The sequence below is a fragment of the Nannospalax galili genome, unplaced genomic scaffold (assembly GCF_000622305.1).
Source record: "Nannospalax galili isolate Female #2095 unplaced genomic scaffold, S.galili_v1.0 scaffold2895, whole genome shotgun sequence".
NCBI classification, from domain to species: domain Eukaryota; kingdom Metazoa; phylum Chordata; class Mammalia; order Rodentia; family Spalacidae; genus Nannospalax; species Nannospalax galili.
The window spans coordinates 422,864-446,445 of NW_008336404.1; the positions used below are offsets into that span (position 1 = coordinate 422,864).

Below are 23,582 nucleotides of genomic sequence, written 5' to 3' on the forward strand. Positions count from 1 at the left end.
CTTTGGCCTGGACCAACCTTCTTTCTGCGCTACCTGCCTCTCCTTCACTCAGTTTGGTGACGTATCCCCCAAAAGACTTCATCCTCTGGACTCAGATCGTCCGGTTTTCTCCATGACCCTGGTGGTGACCACTGCTTATGATCTGTCTCCTGCCCCAGGCTTTGAGTCTCCAGCATCCAGAGTGTCCCTGGCTGTGTCAGGGAGGACAGGGTGTGTCCCTCTCCATGTGAGCAGAGTTCCTCCTTGATTAGGGAGACAAGATGTTCACATAGTGACCTGTGGTCAGAAATAATATCAGGGGCAACACTGATATGCTGAGTAGGCCCCTGAGGATGAATAGAGGTACTGTGCATGTATGTGCTGGGGTTTTTAAGACTGGAGGCAGGTCCTCTGCCCCTACACCTTCTCATGAACCACAGGAGCCAAATGGAAGCTTCTAGCTGCTTTATTGGCCCTTCTTCCAGGTCACACACAAGTGATGACACAGGTGCTGTTGGAACCCCTTGCAGTCCTCTGCCAGTCCTGCAGGCCTTGCAGGCCCATCTACACCACAGGCAGCTCCCTCAGGATCCCTAACCATGGGAAAGCCAGCAGAGGGGTATGGAATGGACCTTCCCTGCAGATACCACAGAACACAAGCTCTGGCTGGCTCTGCATCCACCAAGGGCCAGCCTGAACAACTGGGCAGCCCTGGGCAACCCATTCCAGGCCTGTGGTTGTTTGAGCACAATCTTGGGCAGAACAGATTGGAGTGATCATGGGACAGCCCGACAGCCAGGCCCTAAAGCTGCCCATAACTGAGGTGGCCCTTGAACAGAACCCACCACCATGTAACCATCAGGGCCAGTGCAGGTGAGGACAGTGTATCAGCAGAAGGTTGTGGTTCATGGGAAATGACTGCTTAGGATAGAAACAATTTCCCACAGGGAGCAGAGCAGTTGCTAGAATGTTCCCAGGATGCCCCAGCCTCCAGATGACTGACCAGAGGCAGCCAGGTACCAGTTTCACTGAACTGAACAGTGGGACAATACCACCATTTCTTTTTTTTTTCTTCTGTTGACACCTCAGTTTTTTATTAGATTTTATCACAATTCTGAATGCAGCTGGTTGGCTGAGTTGCTATTTAAGCAGCCTATTTGAAGGAATTTTATATGTATATATTTGGGGGAAGAAGGGGTGGCTAATTGGTGTCACGGTCATGAACTGCCCTGTGGCCTAAGGGCTTTGTATGAACTGGCACCCGGCACTGTTGTTGAGCAAGAATCCTTTCCTGATTCCACAGGCCTGGTGTTGTGAGCTGGGGCTGCTGGCTGGTGGCTATTAACCAAACTCACCCAAACCTAGCGTGACAGTACTCTAAACTAGTGTGTTACAGATGAAGATAAGCTGAGCTGCTGGGCTGAGGATTCAGTGACTCAAAGTGTCATCAACCAAGGAGTGACCCAGTTGTGAGTGAGGGGCCTCCAGGAGGAGAGGCCAACAAGAAGGGCACAAGCAGATCACCCTGAAGTTCGCTGGGGGATCCACGCAGGCCACAGTGGCCACCAAAGCGAAGAAGCACAAGGAGACAGCTTTGCCTCTCTCCTGGCCCAGGGGCTAGGGCCTGGCTGGATCACACCTCAGAGTATGGGGGTGGTGGGGGGTCCCCCTCTGGAGACTTGGAGGGCAGAGACAAGGCTTCCTCATAGGATGGGAGGGCCACCTGGGAGAGACAGAGAGAGCAGCTGAGCACCATCAAGAAAGACCCATGAGTTCAACCTGGGGTGCAAGGACCCAAACGCCCATCTCTAGCAAAACGATGATGACAGTGTCTTGTACACTAGGATTCATCTGTGAGACCTCGGTACACTTCCTGTACCCACAGGGGACGCTCCTGACTCAGCCTGTTCTACCTCAACATCCCAGTGTCTGCATGAGCATTTCCAGTCCATCTGATCTCAGAAGAACTGAGTCCCATCCCTCCCATCCAGGGGGTGGACATGTGACCCAGGATGGACCACTCAGGTACAATTCGAGCCCCTTGGCTATAGTCCTTGGTCTGGAGAAAGTCATGTGACCCAAGCTAGTTCAATCAGATATACTACTGTTTCTATTGGAGTTACTGAAAGGGTGGGATGTCAGCCTATGGGTTTGGGCAGCTATTTTGCCACCTTAAGGAAGGCCTGCCTGAGGCGCCAATACTGAGGAAGGTAGAGTCAAGACATAGAGACCAAACCCTATGGTCAGGACTCAGCCAGACTGACACAGGATGGGGCGGTAGATAGATGAATGGATAGATGGATGGACAATGGATGGATGGATGGATGGATGGATGGATGGATGATAGATGGAAGGGTAAGTGGGTGAGCAGATGGATGGATAGTGGACAGATGGACAAAGGATGATGATAGATAGAGGGGTAAGTAGGTAAGTGGGTGGATGGATGATGGATAGATGAATAAATGATGGCTGGTTAGATGATTGAAGCATAGATGGGTGGATGTATGGATGGTCAGATGGGTGGATGGAAGGATGATGATTAGATGATGGGTGGTTGTATGGATGAATAGATGAGTAGATGTATGGATGGATGAAGGTTAGATGGGTGGTTGGGTGAGTGGATGGGTGGACAGATGGATGGGTAGGCAGGAATATGGGTGGGTAGATGGATGAATGGATAGGAAGACAGGTGAATAGATGGGGTGGATGGATGGATGGATGGATGGATGATGGTTGGATGGATGTGTAGATGAATGTATGGGTGAGTGGGTAGATGGATGGATGGATGGATGGATGGATGGATGACATCTTACCCTCTCAGAACTGACAGTGTTTACATTTCCCCTGGTCCAGCCATCTTCTTACAAGTAAAGAAACTGTAGCTCTAAGAAGGAGAAGAACCAGCCCCACATGGTACAGCAAGAGAGTGGCAGCACTGGGACATGACCCTCCAGCAGCCTCACCTTTGGGAGCATCTTGGTGCTGCTTCTCTCCAAAGCCGAGTTCATGTACTTCATCAGTCTGTAGCATCTCCACACGCACTTGAACATGTAGACCTGGAGAGGAGCCTCGTCAGGCTGAGCTTTGCCCACCCTACTGCTCTTGCCTGAGATGTACTGAACAGATGTCTGGAGCCTCCCAGGAAGCCACTACTCACTCCAGAAGGCAGAATCCATCAACTGTTTAGACCCTCAATTCTAGTTTAGGAGCCCCTCATGGTCCAACCTGATGTGTTCCGGAGACTGCCCTTCCTAATGCCCACAGCCACCATGTAGCAAAGGCTCCTCAGTGTTCTGACCCACCTCCAGCTTCCCTGGGCACAGCTCTACACAGCCTACTTGGCCACCCCGAGTGATGGGTATCTCACTATCCAAGGGTCCACCCATCTTAAGACAGAGCACATGGTGGGAAAGTCTTCAAAACTGCCTCTGAGCTGGGCATGGTAGCATCTGTCTATGGCCCCAGCCGTTGGGAGGTAGAGGCAAGAAGATTAAGAGTTCAGAGTCAGCCTTGGCCACATAGTGAATTTGAAGCTAGCCTGAACTATACAAGACCCTGTCTGAAAAAAAAAAAAAATCCCGATGCATTAAGTTCATGAAACAGTGTGTGTAACATCAGTGTGTTTGTCATTAGAATCACGTTCACAGTGTGTACACACTTGTGGGCACTCAGCTGCTGCAGTAACTGCTTGCTCTTAGCAGTGGAGATAAGAATTGAAGATGTTTCCCTAGCCCAGAAGAAAGCCTCATAGGACTGAAGTCTAACCAAGGACAGCACACTGAGCCGGCGCCACACTGAGCTGCGTGCTGAGCCAGGGCAGTTGAGCAGACAGCCTCACAGACCCAGAGCCTCTAAGATGGTATCCCGGAGGATTCTGAGCAAAATTAAAGCAGTTGGGACAGGAGGGCTAGAAAAGAGGGCGGGAAGGGAGGAGATCGAAAGCACACCTGTCTCTGCCTCCTCGCAGTCAGCTATAGGAAGACCTGGGCTACAACAGAGTCTTAGCCATGCTCACAGAGCCTTGGAATGGAGCCACTCACCTTCAGGATGAGGACAGTGATGAAGGCCACTGAGAAGATCACCATCATCTTGATGAACTGGCTGTGCGGCATGCCCTCCTGGCTCGGGAGGTAATTCTGCAACAATATGGGGCCACAGGAACACCTTTGACCCTAGGGGCTCTAGTTCCCCCATTATGCAGGGTCACCAACCACACTCCACACCATATATATCCACTACCTTGGCAAGTCCCAGCCAAAGCCTCACGAGGCCTGGGAAGTTGGTGTGGCTGATGCTTTTCAGGCTGGGCATGGCCTATGTCCTCACTAGATGGCTTGGGCTGATAGGAGTCCCCTAGACCTCTAATACCCAAGAGGACACATACACACACACACACACACACACACACACACACACACACACCTGTCCCCCAGGGACGCTCCAGGCAGGGCCAACTTTCTTAATGAGGGTATAGAAGACATGACCTCTAGGTAGGGGGCAAATATGCCCACACGTTCTGTTTGTTTCTTTGTTTGTTGAGAAAGAGCCTTACTGTGTAGCTCAGGCTGGCTTGGGACTCACTATGTAGTCCAACCTGGTCTCAGACTCACAGCAGTCCTCCTGCCTCAACCTCCTAAGTGCCAGTACCACAGGCATGGACCAACACACCCAACTCCCCCACACATTCTTTGATGCTCCTTCATCCAAAATGGGGAGCAATGGCCTTTGCTCTGGAGGATAGCTGGACCTGGCGCTCACTTCTAACTTCTGGATCAGCATGAAGACATTGCCGTGGAGCCTCCTTTTCTCCTTCATCCGTCCATTGAGAGATGCCAGCAGCCAGGCCCGAGGACACTCAGGCTGCCCTACTTAAGATCTCCACAGGGAGGAACCAGGCAGTGTCAACACTGGTGCAGGGAGCCCTGGGGAGTGAAGTCCTCCAACCCAGCACTGAACTCACCCTGCAAGCCACTCCCAAGTTCCCAGTTCTTAGAAACTGTGACATAACAAGTGTTTTGTCATTTTAAGGCATGGTGCTTGGGGACAAAGCATTAAGCAGCAATGGAAGTTTGGTGTCGTTGCTATAATGCAATTCCCAGAATAGGATGCCTTGTTTCTCATTGTCACCAGGCCTCCTTTCATCCCAAGAAACTTCTTCTGACAGCTGTTCCCCCAATAGATCACTCTGTGCCTGAGTCTTCTTCTAAGGAAACCCAGCCTCCAGTCACTGGGCCCAGAGAGGGAGAGAAAGCATATGGCCCCAGGTCACACAGTATGGGCATGGTCTGGTCCTTACCATGTGGTTCATGGACTTGAAGTTGAGGTAGGTGGGCACTTCTACATAGGAGCTGCATAGGGTCAGGATGCTCAGGCAGAAATCCAACAGCTGCAGTGCCATCAGGGGGACCTTGGAGGGACCCTTGGGAGGACGAAGAGGGACAGTGAGGATCAGTGAATGGGGCACAGAGTGGCCCTCCCCTGAGACGCTCTCGGCCAGAAGTGCCCCATCATCCCCTCATTCACTGTATACAGGGAAAAGGATACTAAGGTGACCAGAACAGGGATCTTCTGAGGCCCCAGCCCAGGGCTTGCCACCTTCCAGCAGCCCTATCCTTTCAAAGTCCATAGTCAGGGACTATGTGGGCCACTGTGAAGGGACTGTGCTTGTCATGACTGGCTAAGGCCACCACACTTTCCCTCTGTAGGAAGTTCGTTGACCTTGACCATCCCTGTCCCTTGATCCCCAAAGAAAGAACCAGACTGAGGCTGGGGCCTAAAAAGGGACAATCCCCTTTCCTTGGAGGTAAATCCATACATAGCAGGGGTTAGGGCCCTTGTTAAAGAACAAGGAGAAAGGAGACCCAGCCTGAACCAACCAGACCAGGCCAGGCCATGCACAAGGGTACTCACGGGCCGGGACCGGGAGGTGAGCTTCAGGTAAGCCGGCAGCTCAATGTAGGAACCCAACAGTGTGAGCAGGCAGAGCAGGAAGTCCATGATTTGAAGGGACAGGAAGGGTAGTAGGTACTTCTCCCGGTTCTGGAAGGCAGGCCCACCCTGTCAGAGCCCCCCTGACAAGCCAACAGTTCCCCACGCAACCCATACCCCCAGGCATCCTGTTCCCTCCTGGATGGTATTCACACTACCAAATCAAAGACCAGGGCCTGCCTAGAGCCACAGCCTTCTGTAAGTGATGCTCTGGGGACTGGGAAAGTAGGCATCTCTCAGGGGGTCTCAGAGGACATCAGGGAACCAGCTCCACGTACAGAGGCTCTGTTACGGTTTTTTCTTTGTCTTTTTTTTGAGACAGTATCTCATATAACTCAAGTTAGTCTCGAACTTTACACCCAAACTTGAACTCCTGATCCTCCTGCCTCCACTTCCTGAGTACTCGGCTCAGGTTACAGGTGTATACTACCATGCTCAGTTTATGGGGTGCTGAGGATTGAACCCAGAGCCTTGGGCTTGCTAGGCAAGCACTCTACCAACTGAGCCCAGGGACAAGGTTATAAGATGGGGGTGGGGGGTACTAGGAGGTGTGGCCTGGGGGGTACACCTTAGACAGATATACCTTATCCCTGACCTTTTTCCTTTTTGCTCTCTCTGCTTCCTGGCTACTATGAAGTAGCAGCTTTACCAGCCACACCCTCCCCACCATGATATCCTGCCTTGTCTCAGACCCAAAGAAATTGAGTCAGCACATTGTGGGCTGAAACAGCCCAAGAAACTCCTTCTAGTTGATTCTCTCAGGTATTGTCCAACAATGGACCCTGGCTGACAGGCTTGGAGGCAGGACCCAACTCAGTTCCCTCTCAAGAACCCATAGACAAGGCTTGGTGTCCAATCTACAGAGAAGGGCACCCTGGAAGGGAGACACTTAGCTAGATTCAGAAAGGGGATAGGAACAGGAGGACAGGGCCAGGGGCAGAGGCACCAGTGCGCAAAGGCCCCAGAGGGAGGTGCCTGCCCTGTGTACACGGCCACCTTCCTTCTGCCCTGTGGTCACAGCCAGATGTGACAGGACATGGAAAGAGGCCTCAGGAGGCCAGTCAAGGTCTCTCTCTCCCTCCGTCAGAAGCCAGTGCCCACTATGACCAGCACCAATGCATATGTGCCCACTCTGGGGGCAAAGATACAGAAAGAGAGGTTTCCTGGGGTCTCGTGGGTGTCTAAAACCACTCCGGAGGTGATCGAGAGAGACCTGTTTGAGTCTTGGGGAACCCCTGCTCTGCCTTTCTAGTCAGACACTGTGAGCTTCTGTGGCAGCCCTGCAGCCACACTGTGCACTGAGGACACTTCCTGGGAAGTGGGGTTCCAAGCTATAGGAGGGGTGGCTAGGGTATGTGACATTCCGGACCAGTGCTGAGCCACCACTCCTCTGCCCACCATCAAGGTGGTAAAGTGTCCAGGTCAACTTCCTCCCTTGCTAGTAGCTGTGGGACAAATGGCTGCACTTTTGTAGGAAGTGGAGCCACAGCCTGGCTCGATCTCCCCCAACTTCCTCCGGGTCACCCAACTCTGTGAGTCCACCTGTCTTCCCTAGCATGACCACAGGATCCTGGGATTTCAAGAGCATGGGTCCCTCTGCGGGGCAAAGCTGGCTGGCTGTCTCGTCATCCTTGTCCCTGGGGAAAAGCCCAGTGCTGGCCCCTCTCCCCACTCCCACATCCCCCTTCCTCTTTTCTCTCCAAGCCCCCAGCCCCACTTGCAGTCTGTAGGACATGGGTCTCCAGAAACCCCACTGCCCATGGCACAGTCCAGGCCCTGGGAGGTTCCATCTTAAAGGGAATTAAGGCCAGAAGTTCAGGGAGTGCCATGGGAGAGGAGGCTCCCTGAGGACACATGTGAAGGTCTGTGGGGTGCTTGGGCGGGCTGGAGGGGAGAACACCTTGGCCTAGCCCCTCCATCCCTGCTCAGGCCTTACCTTGATCACACCGAACAGCAGGCTGAGACTGATGGCAAACAGCACTCCAATGAGCAGGAAGCTGGAGAACAGGTCCACTGTAAGGCAGAGCAGAGAGGTGAGACCCAGGCAGAGCAGAGCCCTGAGTCGTCCTCCATCCCCTCCCGCCCCACCCCACTAGGAACCTCAGTTCACAATTTAGAAACTGCTTGTGTGGGGACAAGCATGTGAACAGGGAAACCCAGGTCCAGTCCGAGGCCTGGCTGGATCTCCTGACCCAGGTAAGGGCAGGAAGGAATCCAAAGGAAAGGCCTGTGTTTGACAAGGAGTCCCAGCAGGGGGAGGGACCGGGACGGTGTGAAGTACGGCAGGTCAGAGTGTCAGAACCTAAGCCCCTAGTGTGGACAAGGACAGCCCCTTTCACAGATGATCTAGTTCAGACTCCTAGAGGCACAAGGGTGTGCAGAAGTCCAGTGAGGATGACTGGACCTCAGACCCTGGGCCATGTGTCTTGACCATGAGATGCCCATCGGTCCCCCTCCCAACACCACTGCCCTCAAACCTACCAATCTTGAGGTATGGCATCTTAGCAAACCTACAGGAGGCCTTGCCACGGGCCACCTCCACTGTGTGCTCGATGAACAGCAAGACACTCATGACCTGGGAGAGAGCAGGGCACCAGTTAGTCGACCCCCATCCCAGTGGGGTGCTGCCAGGGGCCTGGGGTAACAATTCACCCAGTGGACATCCTGGTTAATGTTTCAGTCTCTAGGAAGGAGTGGCTCAAGCACCTCATTCATCCTGGCCCTTCCTCTCCTCTGCTGTGTGACCTCAGGCATGTGACCTGACTTCTCTGTGCCTCAGTTTCCTCATATACAAATATGGCTCATATAAGTAGCTACCTAGGGTGGTTCCTGTGAGGGGCCTAGGGTAGATTCAGAGCCACACCTGGCTCTCTGGAAGCACTGCCTCTCATTGATGAAGGCCAGGCTCTACAGGGAGACTGAGGACACCCACCCTGGATACATCCCTCCCCTGTATTCCAGCAATAGGCTCTGGCTGATGTGGAAACTTGTCACAACATCAGAGCATCATGGCGTTGAATGGACCATGAACAGAGACCGTGAGTCAGTGGGTAACTAGTCACTGCTTTTCCCATCTTTAAAATGGAGCTGATAACACCATCTTCCTAGGGCTTTGGGGATCAGGCAGGATGACTGACCAAAACAGATAGGAAAGCCTCTGTCTGTACAGGCAGAAGGTAGGTATGGCTTGGGCTGCCGGCTCCGGCAAGGGGAAACCTGGGTCTCTAGTTCTACCTGCTGCATTTAGAGAATGAAGGAATGAAGGAAAGAATTAATGAATGAAGCAAGCCTGTCCCCTCAGGGACCCTTGTGATAGAGAGGGAGCAATTCTGATGGGCCCGCATATCAATTGGAGGCTTAGCTGCCAAAGTTGCAGTTTAAAAGGATGTCAGAGATCCTGTCTTGTTCACACCCTGATCATTCAGCACCATGCAGTCATGTGGACCTCACGAGTCCACACCATTCCAACAAATTCCACACCCCTTCTCTACTACAACATATCCCAGGAATGATCTACGCATGCTGAGTACAAGATTATCCCCTCCCTTGCAGTAGGTGCCCTTTCTCTATTAATGCAGCCTAAGTTCACATCGTCTAAGTAGCAGGTCATGCTGAGCTAACAGGCAGCCAGAGAGCCTCCATCTGTTTCCCCTTGCTGATTGCGGGGTTGGTTGGTTTGTTTTTAGCTCAGATACAGATCTCAATTTATCTTCCTGCCATTATACATCCAGTTCAGGGAGTCAGAAAGGGACGGCACAGGAAGGTGATGAAAAGCTGGCTCTGGGATTTGGATCCAGATTGCTGTGTGTCCTTGAGCAAGTCAACTGACCTCTCTGAATTTGCTCACCTGTTAAAAAAAGGCACAGACTACATTGAGTTAAAAAACGCTTTAAGCTAAGCCAGGCATGGTGATGCACGCCTTTAATCCTAGCACTCTGGAGGTGGATCTCTGTAAGATCAAGGCCAACTTGATCTACATAGTGAGTTCCAGGCCAGCTGGGGCTACAGGGAGCCAGGACCTGGCAGGATCAGAAGTCAAAGTCTGCCTTGGGCTAGATAAGTTTATTTGGAGCAGTTGGAGCACCCGCCAGGGCCAACAGGCCCCCTCTAGCCTGCTCCATGCCTGGCACACAGGGGGTTAAAGGCTCTGCTTCATCCAAAAGACATGCAGCCACCCTGAGGTTCTGTGCTGGGTCACAGGAAACTTCCCTGAGAAAGGGCTGGAGCCCCACCCCTAGACCCCAAATTCTGTTTCTGGTAGCCTCTTTAATGAGCCCATTCCAGGATGCCATCACTAAAAGCGTGCACCACCATGCCTGAAACTATTTCTAACTCAATATAGCCTGTGCCTCCTGAACCTGCTATTGCCTTTTTACAGGTGGGCAAATTCGGAGAGATCAGGTGACTTGTTCAAAGACACCCAGCAAGGGAAAGGGGGACAGATCAGGAGAGGGAGTACTGTGAGGCTGTGTAAGCAGAGCACAGACGAGCTGTAAGTGGGCTCAGAATGGGCGCACAAGCATCTACAGGTGTGACAGGAGGAGACTTTTCAAGTCCCTGGTTCTGAAAAGCAGCTCAAAGCAAGACAATCACAACTTGGATTTGCCAGATGAGCCCTGGCCTGCTTGCTTTACAAGCTTCCTCTGTTCCTTTCATAAGTTCAGCGAAGTTAGGAGGCACATCTGAAGTCACCCAGCAAGGCAGGGGCAGGGTGCTGTCCTGCCACCTTCCAGCCCCCAAAATTCCTTGAGCCGGCTCTGCAGGTCCAGACCCTAGCGGGAGCAGGCACCATAATCATACACCAACATCATGAAGCGCTTACACACACGTCCACATTTCTAAGTTTTGGGCAGTGTCCTAAAAACACTGTAAAAATTCACCAAGAATTTCCAGACATTAATAAAAGAGATGAAGTGGGGCGTGGTGGCACACACCTTTAGTCCCAGCACTCAGGAGGCAGAGGCAGGTGGATCTCTGTGAGTTCAAGGCCAGCCTGGTCTACATAGCAAGTGCCAGGCCAGCTGGGGCTACAGGGAGACCCTGTCTCAAAAAAAAAAAAAAATTAAAAATTAAAATAAAGGAGATAGTCAAAACTTTAGAAATCCCAATATTGTGGCCAGGTTATGGCTCCATTGGTAGCACACTGGCCTAGAATACAGGAAGCCCTGGGCTCCCTCTCCAGCACCGCATCTTTTCAAACATGGTGGTTCATGCCTGTTAACCCAGGATTTGGCAGTAGAATTGGCAGTTCAAGGTCACCCTGACTAGAGGGGAAGTTTGGGGCCAGCCTGGACTGTGTGAGACTCAGTCTCAAAATAAATAAGCTGGAGAGATGGCTCAGCAGTTAAGAGCACTGGCTGCTCTTGCAGAGGACCCAGGTTCAATTCCCAGCACCCACATAGCAGCTAAAAACTGTCTGTAACTCCATTTCCAGGGGATCCAATGGTCTCTTCTGACCTCCATGGGCATTGCACAGCATGGTGCACTTACATGCATGCAGGCAATATACTCATACACACACAAAAATAAATAAATAAATAAATAAATAAATGTCCTATTATTGCATCCTGAGACCCCAAGATCTCCTTGACTGTCACCCCACATCAGAGACCACAGCACCTCACAGTCCCCACCCCACCAACTCCTCAGCCTGGCCCCTCCATTCACACCCCAGCTATAACCCTTGTAAGTGGCCGGTGACCTGGGAAGGGTCAGGAAAGGGCCATGAAAGTGTATCTACACAGTGTATGCCATAGCAGGAAACACTAGCGGACTTTTGGATCCCTCGTGAGGGACACATCCCTGCTACCAGGAAACATTTCACCAGCAAGAAAGCCTAGCATGGGGCTTTGAAGGATATGTAGTTTTCCAATAGGAAAGAGAGGAAGATGTTCCAAGTTGTGAGACCATCACATGCAAAGGCGCAGGGGCCTGGCAGTGTGGACAAATCTGGATCCCTCTAAAGAGGATGTCCCTTCCCTAAGAGAAGGGATGTGGCAAGGGAGGCCCAGAGACAGAGATCAGGCCAACGTGACACAGCATAACTATTGCAGCAACAGAATCAGCTCAGAACCCTCTGATTCAAGGTAGGGAAGTGAGGCTGCAGCCCACACCCTGCTCAGCCTCCCTACCACACTCCTCTCTGCCTTCCCCTTTCCGCCCCCCCACCCCCACACACACTCTGCTGCCTGGTTCCTCCAAGGAAGTGGCAGGAAGGGGCATGGTTGTAGGAGGCTGAGGGAGAAGCCACAGCCCTGGCTGTGGGGACAGGCATGATAACATGAGGAAGAGGTGCAGGCAGGAGGGCTGAAGGCGGTGGACCTGCTGGCGGGGAGAGGCTGCACCACTTTGCTGGAGTCAGCTTGGTGTGACTGTGGCTGAGGGGGTTGGGGGAGGCTAGTGATAGGGAAAACACCAGTGGGCGGGCTAGGAGGCCAGAAGTAACAGCTGTGGCCCCCGTTATCAAAATGCTGCCACTGATATGGATGGTATTAACGGGATGACAGGGGCAATGCCCGGATGTTGTGGCGATAAGGGTGATCGCATAGGTGGATGTTGCTGACATCAGATCCCTCACTCTGAGGTTCAAATGACGCAGCACAGAAAAATTAGGGGTCGTGGGAAAGAAAGAAATCCCTCAGTCCAAAGTCTGGTTGAGGCCTCTCTCCAGCTGAGGATCAAGAGTTCTAAACGGGACAGGGATGGCTCAGCGATGGGGATGCTTGCCTCCAAGCCCGTCCACCTGAGTTTGACTCCTGGGACCCATGTGGTGGAAGGAGAGAACAGACTCTGGAAAGTTGACTCTTGACCTCACACATGAGCTGCAGCATGTTCCCCCATACACACAAATAACTGAATAAGTGTAAAACAAATATTTTTAATAATTCCCAAACAATTAGAACAACTGCTTAAGGCCTCTCTCCTTTCCCATCTGTTTCTAGAACTCTTACCCATTTACAATAAAAACCATGTCCTAAGCCCTCTGTGTGATCACAGTAGCTCCTGGTTTTGCCTTGTCAGGTGATAATCTCACTCAAGACACCTCAGGAACCACCCTGGAATCTCACTTACCAAAGCGAGAGAAAGGGAAGAAAAATAAAATGTCTCAGCAAACTTTTGAGATGTAACTTGAGAGCCACCAAGATGGTCTATAAGTCAATAGCAGAAAGTGCTAAATCACAGCTCTCCTATGATCAGCCCACGTCCACATGTGATTATGTCTTATTCTTTGTCCCGTCCCCTTTAACCCTCTGTTTAAAACTTTGAATTAAAATATCTTTTTTAAATGATTACATTTATTTAGTGTTTGTGTATGTATGTGGGCACACGTGTATCATAGATGGAAGTGGAAGAGGAACAGAGGATAACCTATGGGGAGTCGGTTCTCTCCTCCCACCATGTGTTTCAAGGTTTGAACTCAAGTCATCAGGCTTGGCAGCAAGCGCCCTTACCCCTTAAGCCCCCTAGTCCCAAGATTCTATTCTGCCCTGTTGAAGCTGACATTGTGGAACTGTGTCTCTGTTCCTATGCCTGATGACACAAAAACCAACTCTTGCTTCAGAAGGATGGGCCCACTCTGGCCACCATGTTGACCTCGGGAGAGGCAAGCCCAAGGCCAACTTCTCAGAGCCAACTTCACAGAGAAAGGACCCTACCGGCAGGCAGCATCCATTATTCAGCCCACCCAGGTGCAGGGACCCCTCCCTCTGTTAACTTCCAGGTCACCGCCCACTCTCAGCATAAAGACAGTGGGCTCCTCTGAGGCCTAGTATTACTGGAACAAGAATCATGCCCGGGCCTGCCCTAAGACTGTCCTCATCCTTCCCTGACAGGTAACTATAGTTTGCTCAGTGGGTCCCTGATGTCACTCACACTTTTCCTGCGCTGACCCCCAGGACAGTTCCTCACTACCTTGTGTTCTGCTGAGGGGCCTAGAGCATTGGGGACCTCAGCCTTTAGGATCAATGTTTATCACCCCTGCCACTCCCATCACCCCAAACCTCACCTGCCCACCCTGAGGAGCCCAGGTCTAGTCATCCCACAATAGGACCCAGAAAGCCAGAAACAGCATCAGTTAGAGGAAGCTTCCCACTCCTGCCCCCGCTTCCTGTCACAGTTTATCTGGGGTGGCCATGCTGCTCCCCCAGAGCTCTAGATCCCCAGTCCATCCTCAGGCACCAGATAGCATCGCAACACTCTGTCCCTGGTGGCACACTCCAATGCACCCAGTTGGCTGCCTGGCTGCCAGTCCCCAGAGCTGGCTTTTCTACTGCTGCCCAGCTAGTCCTCCCCACCCCACCCCAGCACGATTAACCCTCCCTTCCTTGATGGGTGACTTCAGACCTCAGTTAAAACCACAGTGTGCTAAAACAGATGTGGTAGAGCCAGCCTGTCATCCCAGCACTTGGAAGGAGCAGGCGGGAGAATCAGGAGTTCAAGGTCATCCTTGGCTAGAAAGAGAGTCCAACCCAGCCTGCTCTACATGATGTCCCATCTCCAGAAAAAGAAGGTAGAAAGGAAGGAAAGTAGAAAGGGAGGAAAGGGGAGGGGAGGGAGGGAAAAAAGACAAGACAGAAGTCACTGTGGCCACAGTGCCCTGTTGTGGGGTCTCTCCCTCCCCTCGTGGGTCGTTGGCCACCGGTCCATGAGAACAAAGGGAGCAGAAGTGACAAACGGGGTCAGGATGGCCAGTGAGCACTGATGGAAGAAAGCCCTTCCGGGGAGGCAGATTTAGTGATACAGCTCCAGACTCAGTGAAACAGCTCCGTTTATTCACTGGGGGTCAGGGAAAATATAGTGTGGAGGCAGCAGCCAATGCTTCAGCTGATAGGTGCTCACAGTATGCTTTATTTACATGTGGTAGGGGGATCCTATCCTCTGACTATGGGGCAATGCCTAATTATCACATAGAAAAAACCTGGGGGCAGTTTTTACTCCAGGTAACTATGCCAAAGGTCATGTTCCAAATAAGGTCAGGCATCGGTGCTTGGCGGCACTTTCCAGGTAAGTCAGGCAGAGAGCAGGAGGCCCCCACTGAGAAAGGGAGTCCTTCCATATAGCACCGCTGAGCCCCTTAGAGCTATCCGGACACGGAGGACTACAGGGTCCCCCAACACCTTGTGGAGCCCTCCCCAAGCCATTTTAACTTCTCTGCACCTCAGTTTCCCCAATTATAGAAGAAAAAGCAGAACACACCCCCCCCAAAAGAGGTTGTAGGGAAGAAATGAGGCAACATCTAACCATCATGAACGATGGTGACCCAGGCTGGACAGGTGACATTGGCTGCTTTTACAGAGGACCCAAGTTTGGTTCCCAGCACCCACATGGCAGCTAAGAACCCCTAACTCCAGTTCCAGGGGATCACATGCCCTCTTCTGGCCTCCATGGGCACTGCACAATAGTTCACATATATAGGTAAACAAAACACTCATACGTATAAAATAAAAATAAATGACTTTTTTTGGTCTTTTTGAGACAGGGTCTCCCTGTAGCCCCAGCTGTCCTGGAACTTACTATGTAGACCAGGCTGGCCTGCCTCTGCCTCCCAAGTGCTGGGATTAAAGGCGTGTGCCACCACGCCCAGTAAATAAAATACTTTTTTTAAAAAAAGATGGAGACCCAGAAAGTCAAGCTGAACTTCTGGAGCACCTGAATGTGAATGAGAAACTCAGGTCCACGGGAGCAGCCAGGAGTTAGAACTAGAAATCCCAAAACAGAAGCAACCCAAGTGCAGTCCCCAAAGAGAAACAGACCAAGGCAGCCCAGAGGCTCACAAGGAGACCCCGGCTGAGCTGGGTGATACTGGGGGTGAAGTTAGAGGCTGTGAAGACACCACCCCAGGAGCTCTGAGCTAGGCTGATACCTGCTGCATGCCAGGCCTCAGTACTTAGAAAGATGACTCAGGTCAAGCTAGCTACTGTGCCAGCCTGTGTGAGGCAGAGCACAGAGACTCAGCATGCAGGCTCTGGGGACATTCAAAGGAGCTCAGGGTCCCTGGGGGCTCAGGGACGTCTCAGAGGAAGTAAGGGTCACTGGAAAGGAATGCAGGCATAGTGGATGATATGAATGAAGGACAGGGTATGTGAGGAAAATGAGGCACTCCTCCTACCAAACAAGATTTGGGGCCATCCAGGTATACAATAGGATCCCAGTTAATGACAGGAGATACATAGCTGGAGAAGATATGGGATAGGATGGGGATACAGTAATGTGTTGGTTTTACAGGGCTGATCAGAGCCCTCATAGAAGTCACAACACATGCAAAGGCCCTGAGAGCAACAAAGCAGAAAGGCATCAATGATGCAGGATGCAGTTTACCACCAACAGCTCGGGACGTTCTGTACCCAGAGCACAGGCAGTCAGCTATGGCCAGGCCATCTGGAGATCCCCTCCCTGGTAAGGCTGTCTACCAGAAGAGGAGACAGGGAGGCAGGTCTTCCTGAAGGCACAGGAGCCAGGGGAAGCCTGCCAGGCCAGGGAATGACAGGGATGTTCTGTCTGGGGAGGCCCATCAGATTCCCCTTCACGGGCAGCCATGTGGTGCTGTCTTCCAGGCTCCGCCCATGACCTCGTTGGTCGTCTTTAGTTCCTGCATATCCATCCACAGATAATTCCCCACACTGCCACTTCCTATTTATTTTGCTAACTGAAGTTCCCACAAAAAGACATTGCACCCACATTAAACATTAAACATGCTACAAGACTGGTTGAATTCAATAATTGTGGAGAGTTGGAATGTTACAAATCTAGAGCCAACTTATCTTGGATTGTTGTTAGCCCATAAATTGCGATTTTTTTCCCACCGCTGCATTTAACCTAACAGTCTTGTGACTACTTGGTAAATTCTTCCGGGATATACAAACAGACTCCTAGCCTCCACCAAACCAAACGCTAAGAATGTCATCAGACAGCATGTGAGGCCCACAGCAGAGACTTCCCTGCTTTGCTGTAACCTGCCTATCTGATGTTCCCACCAAAGCATTTGAAAAGTATGTCAATTCACCATCTTCTGGGTTCTGCTTCTATAAAAAGAAAACCTTTGTAAACCTGTCACTATGTTGGAACATGATATCGGGGGTAACCTGAATCTGTGTACCCAGCCCACGGCCACTTATATTTGTCTTCAAAGCAAACTCTCTCTTCCCCTTCAAGGTGAGAGTTGTGGATTTTGCATTATCGATCTTAAGAGTAAAGAGTGACCCCCCTCCCTGCAACAATAGCAATGAGCATCATGAGGGCTGTAATTGAGAACCCGTTGCAAGCCAGATCCTCCCCCAAATGCTGACACACTCTCTCTCATAACCTAACCTCCCCTCAGCCCTCTGAGCCTCTATCAGGATCCCCACTTCTCCCACCTCACAAGTGCTGTTGACATTCAGTCTTTCATACTGGCTCTGTTTATAGGAATGGAGCTGCCGAACATAACAGCTGACCCCAGCCCATCACTGCTAGGGACTTCGTTATACCTATCTGGAACAGAGACCAGGGTTTTTGCTCTTGATCTACAATAAGACACAAAGCTGCTTGGCCTCCCTGTGCCTCAGTTTCCCCTTCTGTATAATGGATGTTGTAGGGACAGTTGCCAGTTGTCAGGGGTTTACACTGGGGGCACTAACCTCTAGGTGACAGGAGCAGAACTCAGGGCTACACAGGAGCCTTCCCTGAACTGCCATCTGGACAGGACTGGAGCCATGTAGCTAGCTGCCTCCTGGGGGTTCTGAGCCCTTCCTCTTAGGCAGATAATTCTCCTGGGAGACCCAGGCAGGCTTCCCAGGTTGCTCAGAACCAAGCCCTTGCTCTGGGCCACTGCTGTTGGCCCAGAATAAAATCCTCACTTCCTAGATTGTTGAGGCCAGATGATGACAGAAGAGGCTTGGCCTGCCAGTCGCCAGCCCTGTCTGAGTGCAGCTCCCCACTCCATAGCAGGGAGCAGCCCCAAGGGTGCCTTCACAGCTGGACCCCTCTGACAACAGAGGGACCCTCCAAGCCAGATGCCCAAAATGGCGCTGAGGAGGGGTCAAGCCTCCAGCCTAACCCTGCAGCCTCTCCACTCCCAGGAAGGGCACAGAGCAGAGGTGGTCAGACTCTGCCTCTGTCTAGCCCAGGGCATCAGGCAGGAAGGTGGAAGATCTCAGACCTTGACTGAGACTTCCCATACAGGGGCATTGGGGCTGATTTTTAGATTCCTGCTGAATAGTCTAGCTTTCAAAAGAGAAATGACCTCTATAGTTGGCTGCCAGGGCCAGTCCAGGGCACTCACTCACCTGTCAGTCTCCCATGCCACCAGGGCCACCTCGGCTCAATACCACGAAAGGATCACCTTTGGCACAGAGACCACTGGCCTCAATTAACTACCAAAGAAACTGAGGCCCAGACCGCAAAGGTAAGCAACTGCTTGTTCAAGGTCATATCTCCAGTGAGTGACAGGCCCCAGTGTGAATTCAAAGAAAAAATCCTGGAGTTCTGAGGAGGGCAGGTCAGAAGAGCTTCCTGGAAGAGGAAGCTTCCTCAAGAACTATAGAGAAGAAATGAAACTCGGAAGGCTGAGGGAGGAGCAGGGCCTCTCAGAAAGGTAGGCTGCCCCAGCAGATTCCTCCCTACGTATCCTATATACTGTGCACCACCGCCAGGCTTCGCACATTCACCCCACCCCACAGTGCCTTCCCTAGGTACCTGCAGCAGGTCAGAACCTTACTGATGGGCCATGTGGACACCTCTCTTTTAAGCCTTAAAAACCTGAGGACTCTCACTAATCTCATGCCTCCTCGCCCCACACTACATACCACATGCATCCTGCTAAGCCAGCCTGGGAAAACTGAATTCTCGAGCTTCCCCAGAACCCTGTCCACCCCCCAAGTCTTTGCCACTTGGCTCCTGGACCCAGGGATGCCTCATCCTAGCACACCCAAGCAAGTCCTGCTTACTTTGGGACTCAGGGCTCTTCCCAGAGTCTCCACTCCACCCAGTGTGTGCCCACCACAACCCCAGTACCATTCATAGTCATAAACTCAGCTTATCCACAGCCAACTGGAGCCTTAGGAGAGCAGAGGCTGGGAAGGCTGTCTGGGTCCCTGGTTGGGCATCTAAGTTGTGTCTGAGAGCAGATCTGCCCCCAGGCCCAGCCACATCTGCACACAGCAAAGGATACAACATCTGCTTTTCTGTTTACAAAGCACTGCTCCAGTCACAAGATAAAGCGGCGTTTTGGTTGTAACCCAAAGATACAGTTCATTCATGTCTGTGAGTCTCTGCAGAATACGCCAAGTCACTTACTTACACGGCAAATGGGGGAACAGACAACTACCCCACGAGGAATTTCCAGAACTCCGTGTGGTCATTCCACCCTCCGGAGGCAGAACCTTGTTCCCCACTCCCTGAACACGGTCTATGCAAAGTGGCATCCCTCCGAATGGTGCAACATGGGAAGGGTAGAAAGAAAACTCTGCAAGGGACGTCAAGGCCACGATCGGTGTTGATGAGTAACATGGGTAACACGTTCCCTCTGCACAATGCATTGAAAACGCGCCCTACATCCCCGGTTGTCCTCCCAGGTACACAGGAGCCCAGACTCATCCTAACAGCCCACCAGGCAAATCCCACTGGGGAGCTGTCCACAAAACCCCTAACAGATTTCAGAGTCATCCTGGTCATCATTACCAGGAGACCTGCCAAAGAGCCTGCCATCACCCAGAGAAACTGAAGAAGGCAACTGTGATGTCCCGGATGGGATTCTGGGGCAGAAAACAAAAGACAGTAGAAAAAGCTGAGAAAATATGGACAGAGCACGGGCTCTAGTTAACAATATAGGCTATGGATACCGATTGGCTATGTCACAGATGTCCCACTAACAGGAGATGCTGGCAGTGGGGAACTAGGGGCGGGGCACCTGAAAGTTCTCTGTGCTATGTCTGCAGTTTTGTATAAGTCAGAAACTGCACTATAAACAAAATATTTACTTTGAAAAGTAGTATGTGTGATGGGCCTAGTGGTGCAGGCCTGTAATCCTGGCTGTTTGAAAGGTTAAGGCAGGAGGATTACAAATTCAAAGCCAGCCTCAGTAACTTAGCAAGCTCTCATGTAAAAATAAAAAGAGGGCTGGAGATGTAGCTTGGTGGCAGTGTGTTTACCTAGCGTGTGTAAGGCCCTAGGTTCCATCAGAGAGAGAGAGAGAGAGAGAGAGAGAGAGAGAGAGAGAGAGAGGAGAGAGAGAGAGGAGAGAGAGAGAGTTCATGAACAGAATGTGGTGGTACCCACCTGTAAGCCCAGCACTAGGGAGATGGAAGCAGGAGGATTATGAATTCCATGCCAGTCTAGGCTGCATAGCAAGACCCCATCTCAAAACGAAATAAAGCAAATATGGAAAAGCAGAAAAAATACAGTTTTCACAGTCCACAGGCCAATGATAGCCATGGTTACAACAGCTCCACTTCCTGTTTTAGTGTGTCCCCGTTTCCACAGTCAGAGTCCGTGGAGGTTTTTCTGATCACAGCAGATGCCAGCCCCCCACTCTCCACCCTCGCCACCATAGATAATGCACTTCAGGGACAGAATGCAGAAACACAGAGGGAAAGAGGCCAGAGATCTCCTCACCAGTGGATCTACTGGAGTCCTGTCACCGACTTAGGACACTAGGCTGAGGACACCTGAGGAGCGTGTAAGTCTGGGTGACCGGAGCATCCCGTGAACAAACTCTGAAGATCCCTTGGTAGACACCCTGCTAACCAGGAGGATCTTCTGGTAATCTGCACCCTTCCCCCATCTCCACCAAGTATGGCCCCATCTCAGTCGTCAGTGGCTAGATTTAACCCTCCCCACAGGGGCCAAGTCCAAAATAGCTCACAACGTACAGTCGTCACCCATGGCTGCTCCCAGATGACGCCAGCATGGGCTCCTGGTACATCTGGACGGTGGTTCTCTTTTTCCGTCCAGATGTTCAAGGTCCTGTTGGCCCACCTGCCACTTGCCTGCTGTACCCAAGGAAAGCCCCCATTCCTGTCCTTGTGTGAAAGAATGGGAATCTCTTGTCAAGAGGGCAGAAAGATAAACTGGGGACCCTAACTCAGAGGTGAGCCCCAGAGCAAGGTGTCTGGCTTCCTGGCTCTTCCCCTGTTCTTATGCCCCTGGTAGCCCTAGAACATTCTTTCATGCCTCACATAGCTCACATGATGTGCAGTGGCACTCCAGCCCATGCAATCATGGATGTCTTAGGGGCGTGGATGGTGGCTAGGGGTTGACTACTGGCACCTACCCTTCAAAGAGTTAGCCAGCCCCAAATATCAACAGTGCACAAAGGGGAGGTTAAAGGCTTAGCTTGTCACATTCTCCTCTCCCACCTCCAAGGCAGTCTCAGCAGGGCCTCCTGCACCAAACACACCACACCTTTGCACACCTGCGTCTTCTGTTCACCCACACTGCAGCCAAACCCTGCCCTGCCTGCCTGTGGCACCCCTCCAAGAAGCCTTCCCTCATCACTTGACCCACAGTCTCTGAGTCTCCATGGAGACAGGATAGCACTCATTCATTCACAGATGAGGATGGTGTGAAGAAACCTTGAGAGTCACACAGCACAGCCTACCAGGGATTTTTGTTGTTGCTGGTAACCTGGCATGGTTCACCTTTACTGGAATATCAGAAGATGAGACACAGAAACTGCCTCCTGCTCCTCTGAAAGGCAGGAAAGTGGCAGTCAGTGTAGCCAAGCTGAAGGTTCTTCTACCCCACTGCAGCCACTCAGTGACCCCTCTGCACCCAGGAAACATCTGAGTTGGAAACCCAAGTCAGTCCACAGCCCCTAACTCCCGCTTTAGAAGGAGAAAAAGTTTCCAAGTCAGGAGCTGGCATAAAGACCCATGTCACTTTAACCTCAGAGCACTGCATTAGCTCAGAGACCTCAACCCTAAAGACTCAATGGGGATCAGCAGACCACCACCGCTCTAGGCTCCAGTGGCTAAGCAGGACAGCCTCTGAACATCCCCCTGACCTCAGCCTCTAGCTGAACAGGTTGACTCCAAGGTACCAGTAGAATCATGTCTGAGACAGCTCATAAAAAGGCCATAGACCATGTCACACACTGTCCCATGGGATTTGTAGATGCCAAGTCCATCACACTCACAGAAACCCTGTCATGCAGCTTCTATTATTATTCTCATCTTCATTTCTTATCCAAGAAGACAGGCTCAGAAAAGTTCAACAAGTTTCCTAAGGCCACACAGCTAAGGCTAGGGATGGGGGTGTACATAGGAGCCTAAAGTCAGAGCTGCCTCTAGCCACAGTCTGGCCACCCTGCCTGCCACCGGAAGCAGATGTAGCCAGGCTCCGGAGTGTGCAGTAGCTCACGGCAGTCTGTGGATTTGGGCTGATTTTGAGGAAGCTCTTCCAGGCCCAGGAGAGAGAACTATTAGCCACAGGCCCTGACTCACAGAAACAGGAAGATGCCTGGGCCTCTTGAAGCTGGGTGCGGCCATGGGTTGGGGATTGTGTATAGATCTGAACAGAACAAAACAGAAACTTTGGGCCACTCTGAAGCTGTGACTTTCCCAGGGTCACACTGTGAGAGAACAAGAGCCAAGGCTCCATGCTTGCTACACTGAGCAGTTCCATGTTACCTCTAAATGTTCTACAAGGTGCCAGGCCTGTTACTGGGGGCATTAGCACAGATCTCAAGGTGTTCTCCCAAGGGAGAAGACAGTGACTTAACTGAGCTGTGAGCTGAGAGGACAGGGAGCCCCTGCCTCCCACTGGCAGCTCAAAGGCATGATCCAAGATTCCGGCCCCTGGGACAGGCCGGGGGAAGCACTGGACGCAGGCCTGCACAGACCTGACATCCTAGAAACAATCCCAGATGGAACTCTTTGCACCTACCTGCTGGCCTCCAGAGCACTTTCTCGTCTGTGCATCTATCTCTCTGTGCACCCTCACTGTCAGGGTGCCATTCTGCCCCATTGGACAAGGGGAAACTGAGGCCCAGAGCAGGACAGGGTTTGTCCAGGGTCCCACAGAGAGGCAATAAGTAGTAATCCTCCTGTTGCAGGGTCTTGGCTGGTCAGATGGCAACACACACACACACACACACACACACACACACACACACACATGAAAAACCAGCTCCCCCAGCCATCCAGACACTTACTACATGGTAGATGGCCAAGGCAGTGGTGGCGATTCGGACGTTGAAACAACAGCAGGTCTGGCGGACCGTTGCTGCACGGGAGGCCATGGTGCACTATCCCCTCCTCTGAGGCTCTGATGGGGAAGGAGGCCCAGATGACGGCAGCAGAACAAAAAAGGGAAGCTGTAGGCTGCCCGCCTCATTTCCGCCCTGCCCTCAGACGGTAGGGGCTAGAGCTATATGACTGGGGCAGGACAGCTGCAACCCGCAAGGGTGGGGAGGGTCACAGCCAGCCTTGGGGAGCCTGGCTGGGGCATCTGCCACTCCCAGAAGGGAGGGTCCTAGGCAAGGTGCCAATACTTCACCAAGCCTGGGCTGAACACTTACCCACACCCTGCTTCCTGGATGCTCAACACCACCCTGAGAAGCCAGGATGGTGACGAAGCCCATTTCTAGAAAAAGAAACAGATGTCCAGAGTAGTCAAGGCACTTGACCCCAGTTCTTAAT

At 51.9% G+C, this 23,582-nt stretch overlaps 1 protein-coding gene across 1 annotated transcript; it reads right to left on the bottom strand.

Moving 5' to 3' along the window:
* Positions 1–429: 429 nt before the first annotated feature.
* Positions 430–23,309, bottom strand: Laptm5 (lysosomal protein transmembrane 5). Its single transcript, XM_008831153.3, has 8 exons — positions 23,096–23,309; positions 8,449–8,542; positions 7,904–7,980; positions 5,890–6,018; positions 5,276–5,398; positions 4,020–4,115; positions 2,943–3,035; positions 430–1,702 (listed from the first exon to the last, which is right to left on the bottom strand). The coding sequence occupies exons 1-8, from the start codon at positions 23,180–23,182 to the stop codon at positions 1,613–1,615; spliced, it is 789 nt and encodes a 262-aa protein (XP_008829375.1). The 5' UTR covers positions 23,183–23,309; the 3' UTR covers positions 430–1,612.
* Between the last annotated feature and the right edge of the window lie 273 nt (positions 23,310–23,582).

Bases quoted from the DNA above. Each gene is read 5' to 3' on its own strand.
- Laptm5 (XM_008831153.3), bottom strand. From the start codon at position 23,182: ATGGCCTCCCGTGCAGCAACGGTCCGCCAGACCTGCTGTTGTTTCAAC. The intron at 5,399-5,889 runs GTGAGTACCCTT...CGTCCTCCCAAG, and splicing joins TCACCTCCCGGTCCCGGCCC to GGTCCCTCCAAGGTCCCCCT. The intron at 4,116-5,275 runs GTAAGGACCAGA...ATATTGTTGCAG, and splicing joins TCAAGTCCATGAACCACATG to AATTACCTCCCGAGCCAGGA.